The sequence below is a fragment of the Bos indicus genome, chromosome 20 (assembly GCF_029378745.1).
Source record: "Bos indicus isolate NIAB-ARS_2022 breed Sahiwal x Tharparkar chromosome 20, NIAB-ARS_B.indTharparkar_mat_pri_1.0, whole genome shotgun sequence".
Lineage (NCBI taxonomy): Eukaryota > Metazoa > Chordata > Mammalia > Artiodactyla > Bovidae > Bos > Bos indicus.
Window position 1 is genome coordinate 35,345,655 of NC_091779.1, and position 25,737 is coordinate 35,371,391.

The following is a 25,737-nucleotide window of genomic DNA, read 5'->3' on the forward strand; positions in this document are numbered from 1 at the left end:
GAATAGTAGAAAGTTTTTTCAGTCAGAAAGCTCAGTTTTAAAATAAAATCCCAGATTTCTGATTATTTTTTAATTATTCCCTATGTAATATGTTAAGTTTTTCTTCTTTATTTTAGCACTTCAGAATCCAGAGGTGGTTGCCCTTCGAGGTGGACTGAACACCATCTTGAAAAATGTGATTGATTGCCAATTAAGTCGAATAAATGAGGCTCTAATTACTACAATTTTGCACCTTCTTAATCATCCAAAGACCCGACAGTATGTACGAGCTGATGTCGAATTAGAGGTAGGATCTTTAATATTCTCTTGTAATTTTAAAATATGACTTTAAATACATACTCTTACTTTGAAATTTTATTTGAAATTTTAAAGTTAATAGATGCAGCACAGCATTAATTATTAAACCTAAATTAATAAGTTTGGCTTATTCCAGCAATATTTTATCACTCATTCAATTTGGATTGAATTGAAAGAATTCTCAAGAATATTTCATCAACATGTGAAGTTTATTCGTTTCTTTATTATCTGTGAAAACTTGACTGAGCAAATTTGAGCACAATTAAGGTTTCATAGACATTTACCTGGAGAAGGAAATGACAACCCACTCCAGTGTTCTTGCCTGGAGAATCCCAGGGATGGCAGAGCCTGGTGGGCTGCCGTCTATGGGGTCGCACAGAGTCGGACACGACTGAAGCGAGTTAGCAGCAGCAGCAGCAGCAGACATTTACCTGTTTATTTAAGAAGACAATTTCTTTTTAAGGACTGCAGTGTGTTAATTGTATGGGAATAGCTCCTGCTAATTATGTACTATTTATTTATTAAACCATGCTAAAATTTTCTGAACTTGGGAGCACTTGTTGGCAACTAATGGCCATATAGAATTGAAAAAAATAGAATAAATATCTTTTTAAAAACACACTGTTGTTTTTCTGTTTTTACTAACTCAGTGTTGTTTTTTCAGTTAGTCTAAAATAGTAAGGCTATTTTTCTATAATAAACTGTGTAGTAGAGTTGGGAATAAAATTATCACAAGCTGTGTTCTTTCTTTCTCTCCCCCTGTCATTTTTGGCCTTGTCTTGTAGCTTGTGGAATACTTAGTTCCCTGACCAGAGATTGAACCTGGGCCCTTGGCTATAGAGTGCAGAGTCCTAACCTCTGAACCACCAGAGAATTCCCACAGACTATTCTTATAGTTTATTTGTGTGAATATATTCAATATTACATTGTTGTCCATTGCAGATATTATTCAGAGTAAGCTTACTATGTTTGTATTTGGGTGTGAAATTATGCAAATTATGAAAGATTTATTCTTCCCTACTTTGCCTGTTTAGATCATTTTATGAAACTTTCTTAAATGTTATAGTTCTGGTCTTATTAGGGCTACTAGAAATATTTTGATATTATAAAATTGACATTAGCTTGTATTATTAACAAATTTCAGTACAACTTTCTCCTTAATAAATGATTTTAAATACATTATTCATGGGCATCCAGTGGGAATGAGCTGGTATTTTTGATATTTCACAGTGTATTTTGCTTTAAGTGTTTTCTTTATCAAGTGGGGAAACTGCCTTTAAGATTGGAGAGATGATCACAATAAAGAAAGATGTGTATAGACCTGTTTTTTTTCTTTTACCTATAAAATTGTACAGCAGATTAGCAGAGCCTTTGTGTATATGAAAAAACCCTCAAAGAATACGGTGGACTTTTTAAGTCCAAAGATGGCTTGGCTTCTTTCTTGTTTTTTCACAAATGTTAGTTTTTTTTTCTTTAACAAGATTCCCCTGGTGTAGCATAGTGATTGAGAGCTCAGGCCTTACAGATCTGATTTTGATTTTTTTGTTCTATAACCTACTAGCTTTATGATGTGGGGCACATTATTAGCCTCTTTTGGATCCATTTTTCACTAGGTAAAATAAGTCATGGTTTTTACTTTAATTATTGTGAAGAATAAATACTATAATAATAATGGTAATAGTAATAACAACTAGCATTCTTGTAAAGCTTATAATAAGTTAGGTAATATTTCCAAGTGTTTTACATATATTCATTCTAATCTACATAAATGTTTTAGTTAGTACTTGACACATAATTAATATTCAGTAAATACTGATTGCCTTGGATATTAAATCATTATCATTCAGTTCAGTTCAGTCGCTCAGTCGTGTCCAACTCTTTGTGACCCCTTGAATTGCAGCATGCCAGGCCTCCCTGTCCATCACCAACTCCCAGAGTTCACCCAAACTCATGTGCATCGAGTCGGTGATGCCATCCAGCCTTTTCATCCTCTGTCATCCCCTTCTCCTCCTGCCCCCAATTCCTCCCAGCATCAGGGTCTTTTCCAATGAGTCAACTCTTCGCATGAGGTGGCCAAAGTATTATCTTCTACTTTATCGTTATCTTCATCCTAGAGTCTGCTGTTAAGAGAATCTTGTCCCCATTTTTATTAATTATATTTTTATAAATTTTCACTTTAATTTGATAACTTTTTCCTATTCTTAACATGTTCCAAATTCTGAAGCAATTCTGGATGAGTACTTAAAGATTTAAGTTCAAAACTTACGAAGTATGTAGAAAAAATACCCAGTCTCTCACTGCTGAAGAGAAAAAAAAGTGTGCTAAAATCTCTATAGTTTTGGAGGTCCATTCTTTAGAAAAAGGAAAACCAAAGGTACACTCAAATCTTAACAAAATGGCAATGGTGTCTCAGTTTAACTCGGTGATTAGAATAAGCTGATCACTCCCTTTAATTGACCTGACTACAGAAGAAAGGATGAACGGTCTCTAATGGAGATAACATCAGTTGGAACCTTTAATCAAATTTACAGTGTCCATCATTCAATCAAAAATTTGACTATGGAAATGAAAAAGGATACATGTAAAAGGTTATGACTGTGTAATTGAAAACTCAAAAGGAATTCCATAGACTCATATCCACAGGTGATTCAGATATTGCAGCCAGAGGGAAAAGATTTTAAAACACCTATGACTAACTTATTAAGAAAAATGGAGAAAAAGAAGAAAATAGATAAAATAATGGAAAATTTTACCATCTAATTGGAATATGAAATATAAATCAAATGGAGCTAGTATCAAAAAATATAATACCTGAAATTCTGAACTAGATGAAATTAAAAACTCATTTTGCACAAGAAGGTGTCATTAGTAAACTGAAAGAGAAGTCAAAAATCAAAGCATTTGCAGGTGGGTAATAGGAAGAAAATGAACAGAACAAAAGGGATAAAACATAATTGTTGTCTTTGGAAAAGAGAGAGAGAATGAGCAGAAGCAAATATCCAAAGAAACTGTGGTCAAGATTTTGTTTTTAAAACTGGTGAAACTTCATAAAGCTCAGAAAACTCAAGATAATATAAAGAAAACAACTCGTAGGTACATCATGGTAAGATTGTTGAAAACCAACATAACTAAAAATCTTAAAATCAGCTTGAGAAAGAAAGACTACTTTCAAAGGAACAAATCTGACAGCCGATTTCCCAACAGAAATAGTAGAACCAGAAGACAGTAGAGTGGCATCTTTAGAGTGCAAAAGAAATAATGCCACCTCCCCAGAGAAAACGTTTTTCAAAAACAAAGGTAAAATAAAGATTTTTTAGACTAACAGAAAAAGACCCAAGGAAATCTAAAGAAACACTATTCTTTCTTGGATTCCTTGCCTTTATGTCATGAAGACAGTAATGTAGCCTATAATGAGGCACACATGAGAAGGAACTCAGCCTTGTTGATAACAATTTGCATGTTGTGAGTGAACCATCTTGAAGCAGATTCTACAGCTTTAGTCAAGCCTTGAGATGACTGTAGCCCTGACCAATATTTTCACTGTGATGTTATGATGGACCCTGAGTCATAACTGCACTGTTAAACTCTTCTGGAGTCCTAACTCACAGAAGCTATGTGAGATAATAAACATTTATTGTTATTTAAAAAATGAGACTGACACAGAGGAAGGTTAAAGGGACTCCTTGCTGCTGCTGCTGCATCACTTCAGTTGTGTCCGACTCTGTGCAACCCCATAGACGGCAGCCCACCAGGCTCCGCTGTCCCTGGGATTCTCCAGGCGAGAACACTGGAGTGGGTTGCCATTTCCTTCTCCGATAAGGGGCTCCTTAGTCAGAACGAAAATGATCTGAGACAAGGAAATGCAAGAAAGAATGAAGGGTGGCAAAAAAAGGTACACATATGACTAAATATAAAAGACTACTCATTGCCAAAAGCAGTATTTGTAATGTCTTAAGTATTTTAAAATTCAGACCACAATAATGTAGTCAGTGCAGAGCAGGGGGGTTAGGTAAATGAATTATAGTAGTTTAAGTTCTGAAATACAGGAGTTTATTACCAAGGTTGCTAAATACAAAGGACAATACACAAAAATAACTTAGATTTCTTTATACTAGCAACAAAAAGAATGGAATTTATAAAATAAAGACATTTAAATAATGTTCAAAAATAAGCAACACTAACATAGTGTTAGAAATCTGTGTAGTCATCTTGGCGGGAGAAGGAGGAGGCTTTGATGATGCTAGTTACAGTGAGTGTGTTTAGTTTGAGAAAAATCTGTCAAACCTCACATTTGTGATTTGTGCACTGTTTAATAGGTACAATACCTGTCAATTTAAAAGTTCAAAAACTGTACATTAAAAGAAATCACTCAAATATATTCCTTGATGATGAGTTTAAAGAAATAAGCTCTTCAAATAAGCTCTAGTTGGGATTATTAAAGATACAGAGAAGTTGGATGAATTTTAGCTTGTTAAAGGAAGAGTGCATTTTATAAGGACTCTTTTCTTTTTCTTGCTTTTTCCTTTTATTAGCGAATTTTAGCACCCTATACCGATTTTCACTACAGACATAGTCCAGATACAGCTGAAGGACAGCTAAAGTGAGTACCATGTGTGTTGCTGTTTAAAATTTTTAGATTTGCCTGATTTGCATGTCAAGCCAGAGCAAAATTAGTTTAAGTAAATTTCCTATTTCATGGACTTATATTGTAGTTCTCTTGTAATTAACTATGGCTTAAAAAAATTAAGCTTTTGGGAAATTTAAAGACTGGGAATTAGTTTCTTATTTTAATAATCTAAGGTAGGTGGCAGTAGAAACCTAGACCTTTAATCATTTCTCTGCTGTACATTTGTTGTTGTTCAGTCACTAAGTCAGGTCTGACTCTTTGCGACTCCATGGACTGCAGCATGCCAGGCTTTCCTGTCCTTCACTGTCTCCCGAAGTTTGCTCAAACTCATCATGTCTGCTGAGTTGGTGATGCTACCCAACCATCTCATGCTCTTTTGCCCCCTTCTCCTCCTGCCCTCAGTCTTTCCCAGCATCAGGGACTTTTTCAATGAGTCTGCTCTACGCATTAGGTGACTGAAATATTGGAACATCAGCTTCAGCATCAGTCCTTCCAATGAATATTCAGGATTGATTTCCTTTAGGATTGACTGGTTTGATGTTGCTGCCCAAGGGACTCTCAAGAGTCTTCTTCAGCACCATTGTACATATTTTTAGCATAATTACATTGAAATGCTAAAAGAATCAAATAATAATGAGTAGAATGAAGAGCTGCCTTAAATTGAGTATGCAGAAAGATAAGCCATGTAGAATTTTGAGAGTAAGGTTAATAGGGAAATAAAAGGAGATAAAGATTATTTTCCAGAAATGAAGTAGGATGATTTTTCAGAGTCTTTTGGGAGAGAAAAGCACGTGTTCACTAGGAATGCTGGAATAATTATATTTAAATTGATTTAGAGGTTAAATAATACACTATCTGTGGAGTTTTGCCAGTGACACAGTTCCAATAAATATGCTATCAGGTGTAGCATAGTAGGTTTGTTGAATTGCAGATATACATGTTTTTTTAATTCCTCCACTAAGTTTGGGAACATTGTAAATGGGCATATTTTTGTTGTTTTTCATTTTTTCTCCAGAATTAAAAATAGCGGTTTCATATCTTGAAATACCTCCATCACTGTGGATGCATTGCGTGCTGACATCATTTCCTGAGCTAAGAAATTAAGAATAGTTGTTCTCTAGTTAAGACTTCTCAGACTTTATTTTTGCCAAGTTATGAATTGAGATTCTTCAGCCCCTTTCTTTCTTGGCTCCCTATGACACTTGGGCATTCTCCTTACTGATGAAGAATGTATCCATTTTCTATTGCAGCATGACAAACCATTATAAATATAATGGTTTAAAATAGCATTAGTTTATTAGTTCACAATTCAGTAGGTTAGAGGTCTGGCATGGTTCTTATCTGGAGGTGTTAGTGAAGAATCCATTTATCTCTAAGGTCACTCAGATTATTGGCAGAATTCATTCCTTACTCTTGTACAACTGAAGTTCCTGTTTTCTTGATGTCAACTGGGGCCTTCTCTCAGCTTCTAAAGGCCACATTCTTGTCTTGGCACATGGCACTCTCCATCTTCAAACACAACAGAAATTCCTTGAATCTTTGTGCTTTGAATCTCTCCCTGACTTCCTCTTCTCCCTCCAGCTAGAGAAAGCTCTCCAGATCAAACCTACCCGATGATCTGCATATCTTAAGGTCTGTTGGGCTGTATGATATAAACATAATCACAGTCATGGCAGTGACACCATATTCATAGGGATTCAGGCATTAAGACCTACAGTCTTGAGAAGACAGGGGCATTTTTAGAATTTTGCCTACCAGGATAAGTAACAAATGAACCAGGGTACTTAGAGGTGTGGTTAGGTGGGAAGTATATTCCACCAAAATCCTATCTTTCCTGTTTGGTTCAATACTTTTCTTTCCTTAAGTTTCTGGAGTATGGGCAGTTTCTGTAGCATGGGTACATTATGGCTAGGGCATAAGGAAATTGATGGGGTTTGTTTTGTTTTGTTTTTCAATAAAGCTACCAATTTATTGAATAGGTTAGAGGATGGGTTACCAGGCAGTCAATACAAGTGTGTCACAAACATTTTTAAGATAAGGAGCACCAAAAGTTTAGTCACACAGTTATCTAATTCTCATTTCTTCCACCACCCTATGTCCCCATTATAGTTTCTGTTACAGTCTCATGTTGATTAGTATAGCAGAGCTCAGTGTGGTTGGTCTGTATGTGGGGGGATATTTTTAACTATTTTGTTCCACTTTTATTTACCATTCTTTAATTTGATTTTCTTTCATTGGTCTCTATTTATGTCTTTTTTTTTTTCCCTTACCAACTGTCTAGATTTTTGTATTCTCAAATTGTTAAGAACTTTATTAGAAAAGTGAAAAATATGGCACAGAAAAGAAATGGGCTGTTGACAGGGTAGAGGTGGTTGAGGTAACATAAAAGTACATGATTGCTAATTAAGCAAAACTGGCCATGTGCCATACATGAACAGTGTTTAACAATGTAAATAGTTCCATTGGTTAATTGATTGTCATAAACTATTACATAGAAAGAAACAAGTGAGATGATTGGATACCAATTATAAAAGAAGAAAGTAGCTGGTAGTAGGCCCCAACTGACAGAGAACCAAAACCTCACTTATACAACAGCAAGAGAGTGGATTCTGCCAACAGCCTGAATGAACTTAGAAGTAAATGAGTCAGATCAGATCAGTCGCTCAGTCGTGTCCGACTCTTTGCAACCCCATGAATCGCAGCACGCCAGGCCTCCCTGTCCATCACCAACTCCCGGAGTTCACTCAGACTCACGTCCATCGAGTCAGTGATGCCATCCAGCCATCTCATCCTCTGTCGTCTCCTTCTCCTCCTGCCCCCAATCCCTCCCAGCATCAGTCTTTTCCAATGAGTCAACTCTTCTCATGAGGCGGCCAAAGTACTGGAGTTTCAGCTTTAGCATCATTCCTTCCAAAGAAATCCCAGGGCTGATCTCCTTCAGAATGGACTGGTTGGAACTCCTTGCAGTCCAAGGGACTCTCAAGAGTCTTCTCCAACACCACAGTTCAAAAGCATCAATTCTTCGGCGCTCAGCTTTCTTCACAGTCCAACTCTCACATCCATACATGACCACTGGAAAAACCATAGCCTTGACTAGACGAACCTTTGTTGGCAAAGTAATGTCTCTGCTTTTCAATATGCTATCTAGGTTGGTCATAACCTTCCTTCCAAGGAGTAAGCGTCTTTTAATTTCATGGCTGCAGTCACCATCTGCAGTGATTTTGGAGCCCAGAAAAATAAAGTCTGACATTGTTTCCAGTGTTTCCCCATCTATTTTCCATGAAGTGGTGGGACCGGATGCCATGATCTTCGTTTTCTGAATGTTGAGCCTTAAGCCAACTTTTTCACTCTCCACTTTCACTTTCATCAAGAGGCTTTTTAGTTCCTTCACTTTCTGCCATAAGGGTGGTGTCATCTGCATATCTGAGGTTATTGATATTTCTCCCGGCAATCTTGATTCCAGTTTGTGTTTCTTCCAGTCCAGCGTTTCTCGTGATGTACTCTGCATAGAAGTTAAATAAACAGGGTGACAATATACAGCCTTGACGAACTCCTTTTCCTATTTGGAACTGTTGTTCCATGTCCAGTTCTAACTGTTGCTTCCTGACCTGCATACAAATTTCTCAAGAGGCAGATCGGGTGGTCTGGTATTCCCATGTCTTCAGAATTTTCCACAGTTTATTGTGATCCACACAGTCAAAGGTTTTGGCATAGTCAATAAAGCAGAAATAGATGTTTTTCTGGAACTCTCTTGCTTTTTCCATGATCCAGCGGATGTTGGCAATTTGATCTCTGCTTCCTCTGCCTTTTCTAAAACCAGCTTGAACATCAGGAAGTTCATGGTTCACATATTGCTCAAGCCTGGCTTGGAGAATTTTGAACATTACTTTACTAGCGTGTGAGATGAGTGCAATTGTGTGGTAGTTTGAGCATCCATTTGCATTGGCTTTCTTTGGGATTGGAATGAAAACGGACCTTTTCCAGTCCTGTGGCCACTGCTGAGTTTTCCCAATTTGCTGGCATATTGAGTGCAGCACTTTCACAGAATGATCTTTCAGGATTTGGAATAGCTCAACTGGAATTGTATCACCTCCACTAGCTTTGTTCGTAGTGATGCTTTCTAAGGCCCACTTGACTTCACATTCCAGGATGTCTGGCTCTAGGTCAGTGATCACACCATCGTGATTATCTTGGTCGTGAAGATCTTTTTTGTACAGTTCTTCTGTGTATTCTTGCCATCTCTTCTTAATATCTTCTGCTTCTGTTAGGTCCATACCATTTCTGTCCTTTATCGAGCCCATCTTTGCATGAAATGTTCCTTTGGTATCTCTGATTTTGTTGAAGAGATCCCTAGTCTTCCCATTCTGTTGTTTTCCTCTATTTCTTTGCATTGATCGCTGAAGAAGGCTTTCTTATCTCTTCTTGCTATTCTTTGGAACTCTGCATTCAGATGTTTATATCTTTCCTTTTTCCTTTGCTTTTTGCTTCTCTTCTTTTCACAGCTATTTGTAAGGCCTCCCCAGACAGCCATTTTGCTTTTTTGCATTTCTTTTCCATGGGAATGGTCTTGATCCCTGTCTCCTGTACAGTGTCACGAACCTCATTCCATAGTTCATCAGGCACTCTATCTATCAGATCTAGGCCCTTAAATCTATTTCTCACTTCCACTGTATAATCATAAGGGATTTGATTTAGGTCATACCTGAATGGTCTAGTGGTTTTCCCTACTTTCTTAAATTTAAGTCTGAATTTGACAGTAAGGAGTTCATGGTCTGAGCCACAGTCAGCTCCTGGTCTTGTTTTTGTTAACTGTATAGAGCTTCTCCATCTTTGGCTGCAAAGAATATAATCAACCTGATTTCAGTGTTGACCATCTGGTGATGTCCATGTGTAGAGTCTTCTCTTGTGTTGTTGGAAGAGGGTGTTTGTTATGAGCAGTGCATTTTCTTGGCAAAACTCTATTAGTCTTTGCCCTGCTGCATTGCGTATTCCAAGGCCAAATTTGCCTGTTACTCGAGGTGTTTCTTGACTTCCTACTTGTGCATTCCCATCCCCTATAATGAAAAGGACATCTTTTTTGGATGTTAGTTCTAAAAGGTCTTGTAGGTCATCATAGAACCGTTCAACTTCAGCTTCTTCAGTGTTACTGGTTGGGGCATAGACTTGGATTACTGTGATATTGAATGGTTTGCCTTGGAAACGAACAGAGATTATTCTGTCGTTTTTGAGATTGCATCCAAGTACTGCATTTCGGACTCTTTTGTTGACCATGATGGCCACTCCATTTCTTCTGAGGGATTCCTGCCCGCAGTAGTAGATATAATGGTCATCTGAGTTTAATTCACCCATTCCAGTCCATTTCAGTTCACTGATTCCTAGAATGTTGACATTCACTCTTGCCATCTCCTGTTTGACCACTTCCAATTTGCCTTGATTCATGGACCTGACATTCCAGGTTCCTATGCAATATTGCTCTTTACAGAGTCGGACCTTGCTTCTATCACCAGTCACATCCTCAGCTGGGTATTGTTTTTGCTTTGGCTCCATCCCTTCATTCTTTCTGGAGTTATTTCTCCACGGATCTCCAGTAGCATATTGCACACCTACTGACCTGGGGAGTTTCTCTTTCAGTATCCTATCATTTTGCCTTTTCATACTGTTCATGGGGTTCTCAAGGCAAGAATACTGAAGTGGTTTGCCATTCCCTTCTCCAGTGGACCACATTCTGTCAGACCTCTCCACCGTGACCCGCCCGTCTTGGGTTGCCCCATGGGCATGGCTTAGTTTCATTGAGTTAGACAAGGCTGTGGTCCTAGTGTGATTAGATTGACTAGTTTTCTGTGAGTATGGTTTCAGTGTTTTTGCCCTCTGATGCCCTCTTGCAACACCTACCGTCTTCCTTGGGTTTCTCTTACCTTGGGTGTGGGGTATCTCTTCACGGCTGCTCCAGCAAAGCGCAGCCATTGCTCCTTACCTTGGACAAGGGGTATCTCCTCAGCGCCGCCCTTCCTGACCTTCAATGTGGAATAGCTCCTCTAGGCCCTCCTGCGCCCGTGCAGCCAATAATACCTAATTATTTAATAATATTAGTGAATATACAGCTTGTTGAGCTTGCTTGGTAGAATAAGTAGAATAAGCTTGCTCAGATAAGTTTGGGACAAGACTTTTGAAGTAAAGAGAACACATGTAGTAACAGAGGTTTATGTGGTAATTTTCTTTGCTAAAGGGCAGTCTTTTGACAGAGATGCTTCTTAAGCAGGCTGGTGGTGTTGCCAATGCTTACAGGTGTTAGTGAGCTATCTAAGTTTTCAGAAAGAGCAGGAAAAGTAGAACTCAGAAAAGCAGAATTTATAATTTGTTTTAAAACATGAATTTCTCATGTGGGAAGGCGTGATCAGTACATAATTGAGTAATTTGCTTTGAGGTAGATCTTATCTTTATTTTTTTAAGTGTATTTTAAATTTCCTATGTAATACTTAAATATTAAGTAGTGATAGCTGTTACTCTGATATAGTAATAGGGCAAAACTAACTTTTTATTTAAACATTTAATTTGTTTGACTCTACCCCCACCCCATCCAACAGAGAAGACAGAGAAGCAAGGTTTCTAGCCAGTAAAATGGGAATCATAGCAACATTCCGGTCATGGGCAGGTAAGTTCCTCTGTGTTACTTTGTATCATATAAGACAAACTTGACTATTTTTTCAAATGTTAACTTATTGTAGCATCTCATTTATATGTTAGCATGGTCTTTTTTTATGTGTTATCATTAGAACCAAGAGGGGTTTAATACACAGTATTAAAATTGACCATTTGTAAGTCAACATGCTGATGATAACCTAGACATTTAAATAAAAAATTTGAACATGATCTGTACCAAAAAAGATTTTAAAAATGTTAGTTGAATACATAGCTAAAGTTTCTTACCTTAAAGTATAATGTAGAATGTTATAAATACCTAATAAGCAAGATAGTAGTCCCAAATACCTTTCCTTTTGTTTCTTTATTTTGTTTTGGGATGTGTTCTTTAAATTTCTTATTGAAATACAGTTGATATATAATGTGCTTCTGGTGTATAGCAGAGTGATTCAGAGAAAGATATATATATATATGTTCCTTTTCATATTCTTCCCATTATTGTTTGTTATAATGAATATAGTTGCCTGTGCTATACCTATATTGCAGGACCTTGTTTATTTTTTATATAGCAGTGTGTATCTATAAATCCGAACTCCTAATTTATTGCTCCCTCACTTCTTTTCCCCCTTGGTAACCATATGTTTGTTTTCTCTGTTTGCAAGTCTGTTTATGATTTCATAAATAAATTCATTTGTATCATATTTTAGATTCCACATATAAGTGATATCATATAGTATTTGTCTTTGTCTGACTTCATTTAGTACGATGATAATCTGTAGGTCCATTTGTGTTGCTACATATGCCATTATTTTATTCTATATTATAACTGAATAATATTTCATTTTATATATATACCACATCTTCTTTATCTGTTCATCTGTTGATGGACATTTAAGTTGCTTCTGTGTCTTAAACTATTAAAATAGTGCTGCGGTGAACACTGGGGTGGATGTTCTTTTCACATTTCAGTTTTCCCTGGATATATGCTCAGGAGTGGAATTCCAGGATCATATGGTAACTCTATTTTTAGTTTTTAAGGAAACATCCATACTATTTTCTATAATGGCTACATTAATTTACATTCCTGCCAATAGTGTGAGGGGCTTTCTGTTGCTCCACAGCCTCTCCGGTGTTTATTATTTGTAGACTTTTTAATGATGGACATTCTTACTGGTGTGAGGTGATAACCTCATTGTAGTTTTGATTTGTATTTGTCTAATAATAATTAGTGATGTTGAACATCTTTTTGTGTGCCTATTGACCATCTGCATGTGTTATTGGAAGACATATCTACGTAGGCCTTCTTCCTTTTTTTTTTTTATTAGATTGCTTTGTTTTTTTGTTACTGTGTTGTGTGAGCTGTTTCGATATTTTGGAAGTTAATCCCTTGTCAGTTGCATCATTTGCAAATACTTTCTCCCATTCTGTAAGTTGTCTTTTCATTTTGTTTATGGTTTCCTCTCTATGTAAAAGCTTAAAAATTTGATTAGGTCTCACTTGTCCATTTTTACTTTTGTTGTAAAAATTTTTTTATTGGAGTACAGTTTATATACAATGTTGTGTTAGTTTCAGGTGTACAGCAAAGTGAATCAGTTATACATATATCCACTTAAAAATTTTTTTTTCTTCTCAAATAGGCCATTACAAAGTGTTGAGCAGTGTTCCCTGTGCTATACAGTAGGTTATTATTAGTTATCTGTTTTATACATCAAATCAGATCAGATCAGTCGCTCAGTCGTGTCTGACTCTTTGTGACCCCATGAATCGCAGCACGCCAGGCCTCCCTGTCCATCACCAACTCTCGGAGTTCACTGAGACTCACGTCCATCAAGTCAGTAATGTCATCCAGGCATCTCATCCTCTGTCGTCCCCTTCTCCTCTTGCCCCCAGTCTCTCCCAGCATGAGAGTCTTTTCCAGTGAGTCAACTCTTCTCATGAGGTGGCCAAAGTACTGGAGTTTCAGCTTTAGCATCATTCCTTCCAAAGAGATCCCAGGGCTGATCTCCTTCAGAATGGACTGGTTGGATCTCCTTGCAGTCCAAGGGACTCTCAAGAGTCTTCTCCAACACCACAGTTCAAAAGCATCAATTCTTCGGCGCTCAGCTTTCTTCACAGTCCAACTCTCACATCCATACATGACCACTGGAAAAACCATAGCCTTGACTAGATGGAACTTTGTTGGCAAAGTAATGTCTCTGCTTTTGAATATGCTATCTAGGTTGGTCATAACTTTCCTTCCAAGGAGTAAGCGTCTTTTAATTTCATGGCTGCAGTCACCATCTGTAGTGATGTTGGAGCCCAGAAAAATAAAGTCTGACACTGTTTCCACTGTTTCCCCGTCTATTTGCCAAGAAGTGATGGGACCGGATGCCATGATCTTCGTTTTCTGAATGTTGAGCGTTAAGCCAACTTTTTCACTCTCCACTTTCACTTTCATCAGGAGGCTTTTGAGTTCCTCTTCACTTTCTGCCATAAGGGTGGTGTTATCTGCATATCTGAGGTTATTGATATTTCTCCCCGCAATCTTGATTCCAGCTTGTGCTTCTTCCAGTCCACTGTTTCTCATGATGTACTCTGCATAGAAGTTAAATAAACAGGGTGACAATATACAGCCTTGACGTACTCCTTTTCCTATTTGGAACCAGTCTGTTCCATGTCCAGTTCTAACTGTTGCTTCCTGACCTGCATACAAATTTCTCAAGAGGCAGATCAGGTGGTCTGGTATTCCCATCTCTTTCAGAATTTTCCACAGTTTATTGTGATCCACATGGTCAAAGGCTTTGGCATAGTCAATAAAGCAGAAATAGATGTTTTTCTGGAACTCTCTTGCTTTTTCCATGATCCAGCGGATGTTGGCAATTTGATCTCTGCTTCTTCTGCCTTTTCTAAAACCAGCTTGAACATCAGGAAGTTCATGGTTCACGTATTGCTGAAGCCTGGCTTGGAGAATTTTGAGCATTACTTAACTAGCGTGTGAGATGAGTGCAATTGTGCGGTAGTTTGAGCATTCTTTGGCATTGCCTTTCTTTGGGATTGGAATGAAAACAGACCTTTTCCAGTCCTGTGGCCACTGCTGAGTTTTCCCAATTTGCTCGCATATTGAGTGCAGCACTTTCACAGCATCATCTTTCAGGATTTGGAATGGTTAAACTGGAATTCCATCACCTCCACTAGCTTTGTTCGTAGTGATGCTTTCTAAGGCCCACTTGACTTCACATTCCAGGATGTCTGGCTCTAGGTCAGTGATCACACCATCGTGATTATCTTGGTCGTGAAGATCTTTTTTGTACAGTTCTTCTGTATAGTCTTGTCATCTCTTCTTAATATCTTCTGCTTCTGTTAGGTCCATACCATTTCTGTCCTTTATCGAGCCCATCTTTGCATGAAATGCTCCTTTGGTATCTCTGATTTTGTTGAAGAGATCCCTAGTCTTTCCCATTCTGTTGTTTTCCTCTATTTCTTTGCATTGATCGCTGAAGAAGGCTTTCTTATCTCTTCTTGCTGTGCTTTGAAACTCTGCATTCAGATGTTTATATCTTTCCTTTCTCCTTTGCTTTTTGCTTCTCTTCTTTTCACAGCTATTTGTAAGGCCTCCCCAGACAGCCATTTTGCTTTTTTGCATTTCTTTTCCATGGGGATGGTCTTGATCCCTGTCTCCTGTACAGTGTCACGAACCTCATTCCATAGTTCAGCAGGCACTCTATCTATCAGATCTAGGCCCTTAAATCTATTTCTCACTTCCACTGTATAATCATAAGGGATTTGATTTAGGTCATACCTGAATGGTCTAGTGGTTTTCCCTACTTTCTTAAATTTAAGTCTGAATTTGACAGTAAGGAGTTCATGGTCTGAGCCACAGTCAGCTCCTGGTCTTGTTTTGCTGACTGTATAGAGCTTCTCCATCTTTGGTTGCAAAGAATATAATCAATCTGATTTCGGTGTTGACCATCTGGTGATGTCCATGTGTAGAGTCTTCTCTTGTGTTGTTGGAAGAGGGTGTTTGTTATGACCAGTGCATTTTCTTGGCAAAACTCTATTAGTCTTTGCCCTGCTGCATTGCGTATTCCAAGGCCAAATTTGCCTGTTACTCGAGGTGTTTCTTGACTTCCTACTTGTGCATTCCAGTCCCCTATAATGAAAAGGACATCTTTTTTATACATAGATGTTTAAACATTTTATACGTACATGTTTTATACATAGTAGTGTATATATGTTAGTCCTGGTCTTCCAATTTATCCCCACCTCCATCCCCTGGTAACCATAAGTTTGTTTTCTACGTCTATGACTTGACTTTACTTCTGTTTTGTAAGTAAGTTTATTTGTATCCTGTCCCCTTTTCTTTAGATTGCACATGTAAGCAATATCATATCTGTCTTTCTGTGTCTGAATTACCTCACTCAGCATGACAGTCTCCAGTTTCATCCACGTTGTTGCAGATGGCATTATTTTTCTTTTTTATTGCAGTAGTAGTGCACTGTATATATGTACCACATATTCTTGGTATATCATGTTCTTAGTTTGTGAAAATGACTATACTATCCAAAGCAATCTACAGAGTCAGTGCAATCTCTGTCAAATTACCAATGGCATTTTTCTCAGAACTAGAACAAAAATTTGTATGGAAACACAAAAGGCCCTGAATAGTGAATGCAATTTTGAGAAAGAAAAAATGGAGCTAGAGGAATTAGTCTCCCTGACTTCAGACTAGCCTACAAAGCTACATTTATCAAAATGATATGGTATTGGCACAAAGACAGAAATATATAATCAATAGAAAAGGATAGAAAGCCCAGAAATAAACCCACTCACCTATGGTCAATTAATCTATGACAAAGGAGGCAAGAATATGCAGTGGAGAAAAGATAGTTTCTTCAATAAGTGGTTGGTGCTAGGAAACTGGACAGCTACATATAAAAGAATGAAATTAGAACATTCTTTGCATCATACACAAAAATAAATTCAAAATGGACTAAAGACCTCTAAGGCCAGACACTATAAAGCTCTTAGAGGAAAATATAGGCAAAACACCCTTTTACCCAAATCACAGCCTGATCTTTTTTAAATTTTTTTATTAATTTCTCCTAACGTAGTGAAAAAAACAAAACAAAAAAACCCAAATAAACAAATGGGATCTAATTTAACTTAAAAGCTTTTATACAGCCAAGGGAACCATAAACAACAGAAAGGCAGCCCTCAGACTGGGAAAAAATATTTGCAAATGAAGCAACTGTCCAAGGGATTAATCTCCAAAATATATAAATGATTCATGCAACTCAATATCAAAGACACAAATGAAATGACTCAATCAAAAAATGGGTGGAAGGTCTAAATAAATATTTCTCTAAAGAAGACATACAGATGGCCAAAAAGCAGATGAAAAAATGCTCAATATCATTAGGAAATGCAAATCAAAACTACAGTGAGGTATCACTGATCAGAATGGCATTGTTAAAGAATCTGTAGGCAGTAAATGTAGAGAAAGTGTGGAGAAAAGGGACCCCTCCTACACTCTTAACTGGGAATGTAAATTGAAACAGCCACTATTGGAGAACCGTATGGAGATTCCTTAAAAAACTAAAAATATCAATAGAGCTACCATATGACGTAGCAATCCCACTCCTGGGCAAATACCCAGAGAAAGCCATATTTTTGCTCTTATTTCTATTGCTGAGCAGTCCAGAATTTCTTGAGAACCTTTTTGAATGTAATTTAAATGGTAAATTTATTGATAATCTCTACTTAGTTGGAAATTCAGAGAATTTTTGAAATATACTATCACTTATGATGATCAAATAATATAATAGTGTAATTTAGCTTTGAAAAATGTCACATTTTGTATTATGAATACATCTTTTGAAATTCATATCAGTGATTTTTTTTATCCTTTATAGGTATTATTAATTTATGTAAACCTGGAAACTCTGGGATTCAGTCTCTAATTGGAGTACTTTGCATTCCAAATATGGAAATAAGGGTAGGTAAAAATTACTCTGTATCAGAATTTTAGTGGAGGAAATTAATTGGAGAAAAGTTTCAAGTGGTGTTTTTCCTCATGAATTGTTAATCTGTATCACAGAACATTTTAAAAATACAGGAATAAATATTTATGACTTAGTTGTACACTAAGGAAAAGAATATGAATCATTTGAAACAATGCTGTTGTTAGGAACTATGGATGTATTAAAATTATATTAAAATATGGCATTAATTATGCCTTTTCTTTCTTTGAAATTAACTATGCTTTATTTAATAAAAGGTATAGACATTTCACAGGGGCATTCTCATTGTAAAAGTTTCAAGCAATACAGAAAACTATACTTAGGGGAAAGTAAGCATAGTAGTTATGCAACTTATGCTTTCTAACTTTTATTTTTATGTTATGAGCAATGGTTTTGATTAAAATTGGGGTACTTATATGCTTAATTATTAGACATAGCCCTAAATTATTAGGGCTTTACTGGTGGCTCAGATGGTAAAGAATCTGCCTGCAATGCAGGAGACCCAAGTTCTGTCCCTGAGTTGGGAAGGTCCCCTGGATAAGGAAATGACAACCCACTCCAGTTTTCTTGCCTGGAGAATTCCATGGGCAGAGGAGCCTGGCGGGCTACAGTCTATGGGGTCACAGAGAATCAGACACAACTGAGTAACTAACACTTCACTTTCTAAATTATTAATGTGTACAAATTGTATAAAACAGCTAAAACAGATTGAAATTAGAGGGAAAGAAATTAACTCTTCACAAGGTTCTTCCTTTTCCCCTTCTGTGTTTTTCTTTTAATGTTCAAAGGAACAAAACTTGCCCCCCTGTTTCTAATTATTAGTACAAATATTAGCTAGAGGTGCCTTGCTTAAAATGTGAACTAAAAACAAAAGCATCTAAACCATGGAAGGATGTAATTAAGGATGGAAAGATCTATAAGCAGGGAACTAAAGGTTCCAATTCAGCTGACTTCTTACTCAGCAAAAAAACATGCTCTTTTGAGTTTGGCCAGACTGATTTTATTATTTATAGCTCCATGACCTTAGGCAAATTATTTTAAACCTTTAAATCTATTTCTTCATGTCTACAATGGGGATAATACAAGATTTATTGAAAAAGTTACATCATGTATATGTAGTAAGCATTCAGTACTTTTCTCTAATATAGGCAGAAACAGTTTTCTAAAATATAGTAGTTCTCTTTTTACCAATTTTTAAATCTGTGAATAGGACATTTAAAAATTTTTAAGTGAAGATTTATTCTGTAAAAACAAATGAACTGTATTTTTTTTTTTTTTTTTTACTTTCAGCGAGGTCTCCTTGAAGTGCTTTATGATATATTTCGTCTTCCTCTACCTGTTGTGACTGAAGAGTTCATAGAAGCACTACTCAGTGTAGGTAAGTATTGAAGTGCATTCACTGTTCATATATTGTAATTTTTTAAATGACTTACCTAATGGAGGCAGAATCCCTCGAAGGGAAAATACTAAAATAAGTATTGAATATCACTTTCTTTTCTTATTGCATATTTGTGGCATGAAATTAATATAAAAATAAAATCTCAGGTGAACTTCTAAAAAGAAATTTTAATTTCTTCTCTGTCTTCATAATTCCTGAAATTAGCAGTGAAATTAATAATAGAAGGATGGATCAAGAAAGGAAGAGAGGAGATAATAAGAAACCTTTTGCAATTCTCAAATTAGATTATTTGATTTTCAAATTTTATTTTAGCTAAATGACTCTAAACCCTTGAATGAAGAAAGTTAAAGTTAGATTTATGTAAACCCTTCATTTACAGAAATAATTTTTTTCTGTACGCCTTTTTGAGTCTTTTTCTTTTCTTTTTTTTTTAGCCAACAGTTAAAATTATTTATAGCCTGGTTGTATGCTATGCTGTGCTAAATTGCTTCAGTTGTGTCTGACCCTTTGCGACCCTATGGAGTGTAACTTGCCAGGCTCCTCTGTCCATGGATAGCTTGTTTAGCTGATGGTTATTTAAACTGTTTCATTGATGTACTATTTTCTTCTAACTATCTAAATTTATTTTAGATCCAGGTAGATTCCAAGACAGTTGGAGGCTTTCAGATGGCTTTGTAGCAGCTGAGGCAAAAACTATTCTTCCTCATCGTGCCAGATCCAGGTAGAATTTAAGTACAGAAATAATTCAGATTTATTACAGTTGCTATTTTTATGTTCAGTTTTCTAGTGTATGGAACAAGATTTAAAATTTTCTGTGCTGTATTTATTTCCAGGCCAGACCTCATGGATAATTATTTGGCACTGATACTCTCAGCATTTATTCGTAATGGACTTTTAGAAGTAAGAATTATAAACCTTCTTCTATTTTATTTTCTCTAGCAGTTCTTTCAGAGCAACAAACATGATGCATAGGTGTGTTCATGTATGCTATTTTGCAACTGTGATATTTTCTTTTTATTTTCAAAGGGTTTGGTTGAGGTAATAACAAACAGTGACGACCATATCTCAGTTAGAGCCACCATCCTTTTAGGAGAACTTTTACATATGGTAAGTTTAACAACTTTTGATTATGTTTTGTACATTAATGTTTTAATTTATGAAACAAGGCTATTTTAACAGTGTTACTTTGCATTATCTCAAAAACATAAGTTTGCATTTATTTGGATATGTATCTTTGCATTACAAAGAGCCCTTGATACTTTGTATCATATATATATAGGCTAGTTTTTTAAATGGAAAAAATATAAAGTACTGAATACTCACTTTCAATGTTGACATTTTGAGTCCATAAATATCTTTCTTTAGAATCTTTAGAATGACTTCCTACCTAAAAATTACAGAATTACAAAACTATAGATATTACTTTAATCAGCTAGGGATCGAATTGATAACAGTAAGTGCGTAAATTTTAGAAAACTTTGTGAAGGAAAAATCTAAATTTAACTGCCTTACTTGAACATGTACTTCTCTGTAAACTTGTCAGTTGAGGTTTGTTTTGAAAGGTGGGAATCTTTTTTGGGGGGACATGGTTTTATGACATCAGTAACTTGTGGAAACAAGGAGCTAGCCAAGTGATCTGATCATTTTCAATACCTAGCAGATGAAGTAGTGAGGGTACTCTGACCATTTACAAATTAGAAATTTATATTTCTAAGTCTGTTAGTTAACAAGTGTGAAAGTCGCTCAGTCATGTCCAACTCTTTGCAACCCCATGGACCATAGCCTGCCAGGCTCCTCTGTCCATGGAATTCTCCAGGCCAGAATACTGGAGTGGGTAACCGTTTCCTTCTCCAGGGGATCTTCCCAGCCCAGGGATTGAACCAGGTCTCCTGCATTGCAAGTGTATTCTTTACCGTTTGAGCCACCAGGGAATCCCATTAGTTAATAAAATACTAAATAAAAAGAACCACTCTGAACTCATTAAGGAAGAAGTAACCCTGTGGTAAATCATTTGAAATTATGTTACGGCTTGTTATTACTGTCAGATTATTTTTTGTTTTTATAGTTGTGTTTGGCCCCCTCCATCACCAGGGTTTTTTCTGTATAGAAGTTCAGCTTTGTGAATGAGGAAAAGAAAATTAAGCAGTTTAATGATAACTGTCTTGTTTATCAGTAAGTTATTTAGCCACTTGCTCTGTTAAGCCCATCTATGAAAGAATTAATATTGCAGGTTTTGTTTGGAAAGCAAAAGGCAAGTTTCTTAAAGATTGTTGGAATTATGAGACAAACCTCTTTTGAGAAGCTGGCTTTTAAACCTAAGAGGTAAACTTGTAAATTATGATATTGCATCCAGCATTTTAAATTCTACTTTTAACATAACATTATAGCACTGAATCTAAGTTTTGACCTAACATCCTTTTAAATTATTTAAGAATTGAGTTTAATTGGATACCACTTAAGATTATAAATTAAAGTTAAGATTAAGGATCTATGGAATTTAGAGTTTTATTAATGTAATCTGAGCCTGTATCCTTGTATTTGTTACATGTCATCCTTGATGAAAGCAAATAAGATAAAAATAATAATATGTATCAGAAAGTAAATAATTAACTCTGTGGCTAACATAAAATACGCTTTTTTAACTTTTTATAAAATACTATTTTTCATTTTAGGCAAACACAATTCTTCCTCATTCACATAGCCATCATTTGCACTGCCTGCCAACCCTAATGAATATGGCTGCATCCTTTGATATCCCTAAGGAAAAGAGATTGTAAGTATCCAGGTTCTAGCAAAGCTTGTGCGTAGTATATTTAATACTCATTTAGGTGTCCTTATCTTCTTTTTAAGAAAGTAGTATATATAGGTTATTCCTGAGAATTCTTTTAGGGAAGCCTTTGGATAAGAGGAAAGTTTGTAGTTTTTTAAAAATAATTTGTATTTTAGGCTACAAAGTATTTTGGCTTGGTAAAGTCAACCTTTTCTCACGTGTTTCTGGACAAGGACATAAAATTTCTACTGGATCAGTAAAAATATTGGGATTGAGAGTTTTTTGGACAATTGTATGTTTTGAGCAACAATTCAGTCTCTTTCTCAATGTCTAAATTATATCAGATTAAAGCACAAAGACTAACAGTGTTATTTTTTTTATATATGGGGTTAAAAATGTTGAGGAAAAAAAATGTTGGAATTTAGTAGCCCATACTTTAGGCATCGAAGTAAGCTAAACTCTTGGTGCTAAAGGAAATACTGCAAATATAGAATTTATAAACTAAAGTATGGTAATACAGCTGTAACTCTGCTGGAATTCGAGGACTAATAATAAAATATAATTTAAGGTGGAGGAGCTTGATTGTATAGTGATAGTAGGAATCTTTTTTCATCTGATAAAGATTATGTCTAGTCCAGGGATGTCTTTTTTTTTCTCTCTTTATGATCAGAAAAATTTATATATTTAGGCTTCATTTTTTTTCCCCGTAATGTTTTAAAATGTTGTTCATTAGCTTAGTCAGAAACAGGAATTTTTTTAAGTTATACTACAATTCTCAAAAGTTTAGTTAGCTTTATTAATTTAAAAGTACATATAAGGGCTTCACTATAAATAAATAGTATTTTTTTTATTAATTTAAAATCTATCAATGAGAATACTATTATTTAACAGATTGAAGTTGTATTATAAACTGAGGGCATTAGGGATCATCAGTTCTGACTTCAGGCTTACATTGGTATTGGTAGCACTCAGCTCTTATTTTAGTAGTTTTCTTCATGGAAAAAATGTACTTTCTCAAAGCCTGGTAGACCTGAACTCTTTGAGTCAGCTTATGGCCATGGATTTTAGCATTCATCAGGAATTCAAATTTACCTTCAAAATTCCAATGATAATAGAATTTTTTTTTGAGCTTGGTAAGCTGTCTTTACTGATAAGTACTTACCAATCTGGGCACATCTCAAAGTTTTTAAATTTTGAATCCAGTTTGTATTTATTACAATTTCTGAAGTTGAGACTTGACTGCCACCAAATTCTTAAAAACTGTACTTTTTATATACCACAAAAAGGGAATTAAAAATAATTTTTAAAAGGATTCCATTTACATTTACAGATTAGTAGGTAAAATAGAGACTGTTCAGTTAATATTGGTTATCCAACCTCATACCTTAAACAAAAATCAGTTTCATATGGATCAAGGCCTTAAATGTGAAAAGCAGAGTTTTAAAATAAGAAAATATATAAAACTTCAGTTTGGACCTTGAGGAGGGAGTTCTTAAAACTAACATACGACTGTACCACCACCACTATAAGAAAAAATTAGTATGTTTTGCTGAATCTGAATAATTAGTGTTTCTTCATACAAATCAGCAGTGTTCTTGTTTTTTTTTTTCTTTGTGGTTCCAAATTTGATTAAATCGTTTACTTTTTAGTAACAGTATCTAGCCTGCATTTATGTAAGTTTCGATAGAATAGTTTACCAAAGTGATCTCTTTAAAATTATGCTATCCCTGCTACAGTATTAATTGAATTTTTTTCCTCATTTAGGCGAGCCAGTGCAGCTTTGAACTGTTTAAAACGCTTCCATGAAATGAAAAAACGAGGACCTAAACCTTATAGCCTTCATTTAGATCACATTATTCAGAAAGCAATTGCAACACATCAGAAACGGGATCAGTATCTCCGAGCTCAGAAAGATATATTTGTTCTTAAGGTACTGATGCAGAAGATGCGATTTTTACTTTAATTTCCTAATTCTTAACCCCTGTATTTTAGTAGGCATATACATGCTTGAGTTAGCAGTTTTATTCATGTATATGGATTTTCAAAAAGCTTCTAATAAGTTTTATAATGATTGGACAGTTAAGCTGAGTTTTTATAACTTTTTGAAGAACCTTGATAATTCTCCTTTTTTTTTTTTTTTAAAGTCAGAGATGGTGATGATGTATTTGCAAAGACTTTATCTCAAAAAAATTTAAAGTTTTCCTTTCAGTTTAATTGCTCAGTCATGTCCGACTCTTTGCCGACCCCATGCACTGCAGCAAACCCGGCCTCCCTGTGCATCACCAACTCACGAAGTTTACTCAAACTCGTGCCTGTTGAGTTGGTGATACCATCCATCTCATCCTCTGTCGTTCCCTTCTCCTCCTGTCTTCAATCTTTCCCAGCATCAGGGTCTTTGTAAATGAGTCAGTTCTTCACATCAGGTGGCCAAAGTATTGGAGCTTCAGCATAAGTCCTTAAATGAAAAATTTTTCTTTTTGTTTTTAAAATTTCAACTGTTATTTGATGTAAGGCCAGTTTTTCTTAATTTTTCTTATTACTTTCTGGTGATTTAGGATACAGAGGAAGCTCTTCTAATGAACCTTAGAGATAGCCAAGTCCTTCAACATAAAGAGAATCTTGAATGGAATTGGAATCTTATTGGGACCATTCTTAAGGTATGATAGGATACTTCTTGATAATGGCTTGATTGTTTTCATTATATTATTCATTGCAATTTATCATAATTATATGTTAAGGAATTAATAAGTACATAATACAACATATTATGTTTTTCTAGTGGCCAAATGTAAATCTAAGAAACTATAAAGATGAGCAGTTGCACAGGTATGTAAGAACTGTTTTACATTTAAATATAAAGAACTCAAATTTGAATTATATTATGCCTGATACCTGTTAAAAGTAGTAATTGATGTTTTAAATATACATTGTTACTTTTTAATAGTTGGTATCCAGTAGGTACATATTGATATATGTTTTTATATACAGCTTGTGTTTTGTAACCAGAAATCATCAACTAATTCTTTTTCTGGTTATTTACATTCTGGTTTTAGTTTTGGAACAAATGAAGTACTTAAGATAAAAGTTTTATCAAATCAAGAGTATCAGCCATGTACTAATCTTGGCCCTAACATATGAGAATGATATATTAAGAGCATAATGTCTCCCTCTCAAAACTATGGCCATTTTAAATATTCTAATTTCTTTTGCCTGTGACTTTGGAGGTTATTCATTCTTTTTCCTCTTTACACTGTTAACCAGCCACACCTTCCATAAAACAGCTTATATTTATAGCATATACAATACTTAAGGGTATTATGCTGTTTTCTAGTGCCCCATGCATTTTTATTCCTTCTGAGTTTAGATTACCCAACCACCAGCGTTGATTTCTTTGAATAAAAGAGCTTTTACTTCATGTTTTTGAAAAGTTCACATCGTTGGTATTATTATTATTATTATTATTATCATCTCTTCACATTTTGAGAAATGTATAGAACATATAAATTACGTTGGGATAAAGAAGCATAGCACTGACTTTTCCAACTTGTGAGAACAGATATGAAGTCTCATTCAACTTTGTTTTTCCAGCTCCTGGACCTGGCATCTTTATTACATTGGATAATAGCGTAGAAATTAAATTGAACTAAGTTAAATGGAAGCTTAGAACATAATGTTGAAAATTATAACATGAAAATATCATCCATTGCTTTATAAATTCAGTTGTTTAAATTTTACCTGAAGCTTTTGTGGTTGACTTTTGCCTAATTGTGAAGAACTGACAAAATCATAGTGTAGTAACATTTATGTGCAGTTATCTAGTATAAATTCATAAAGTATAGTAGAAGAAAATATATATATTCTAGGTTTAAATAGAGTTTAAAAAAAAAGACCTAACAGTAAAATAAAATGTATACCTGTCAAAAACAAAAAGAAGAATGAAAATTTATATCCAGGTGGTTTCATCATATTTATCCAACTGTGTATCTTCTAGCAGTGTTATGTTTGC

At 35.4% G+C, this 25,737-nt stretch overlaps 1 protein-coding gene across 5 annotated transcripts in view; it reads left to right on the top strand.

Moving 5' to 3' along the window:
- RICTOR (RPTOR independent companion of MTOR complex 2) overlaps positions 1-25,737 on the top strand; it is a 137,929-nt gene that overhangs the window by 75,220 nt on the left and 36,972 nt on the right. For all 5 annotated transcript variants that reach the window (XM_019982844.2, XM_019982848.2, XM_019982846.2 and 2 more), the window contains 12 exons: positions 117-286; positions 4,830-4,897; positions 11,509-11,576; positions 17,455-17,537; positions 18,853-18,940; positions 19,592-19,682; positions 19,795-19,861; positions 19,988-20,068; positions 21,634-21,734; positions 23,496-23,661; positions 24,287-24,388; positions 24,511-24,557. In XM_019982844.2, coding sequence (XP_019838403.2) covers positions 117-286; positions 4,830-4,897; positions 11,509-11,576; positions 17,455-17,537; positions 18,853-18,940; positions 19,592-19,682; positions 19,795-19,861; positions 19,988-20,068; positions 21,634-21,734; positions 23,496-23,661; positions 24,287-24,388; positions 24,511-24,557 — 1,132 coding nt within the window. The remainder of the gene's footprint in view (positions 1-116; positions 287-4,829; positions 4,898-11,508; positions 11,577-17,454; positions 17,538-18,852; positions 18,941-19,591; positions 19,683-19,794; positions 19,862-19,987; positions 20,069-21,633; positions 21,735-23,495; positions 23,662-24,286; positions 24,389-24,510; positions 24,558-25,737) is intronic.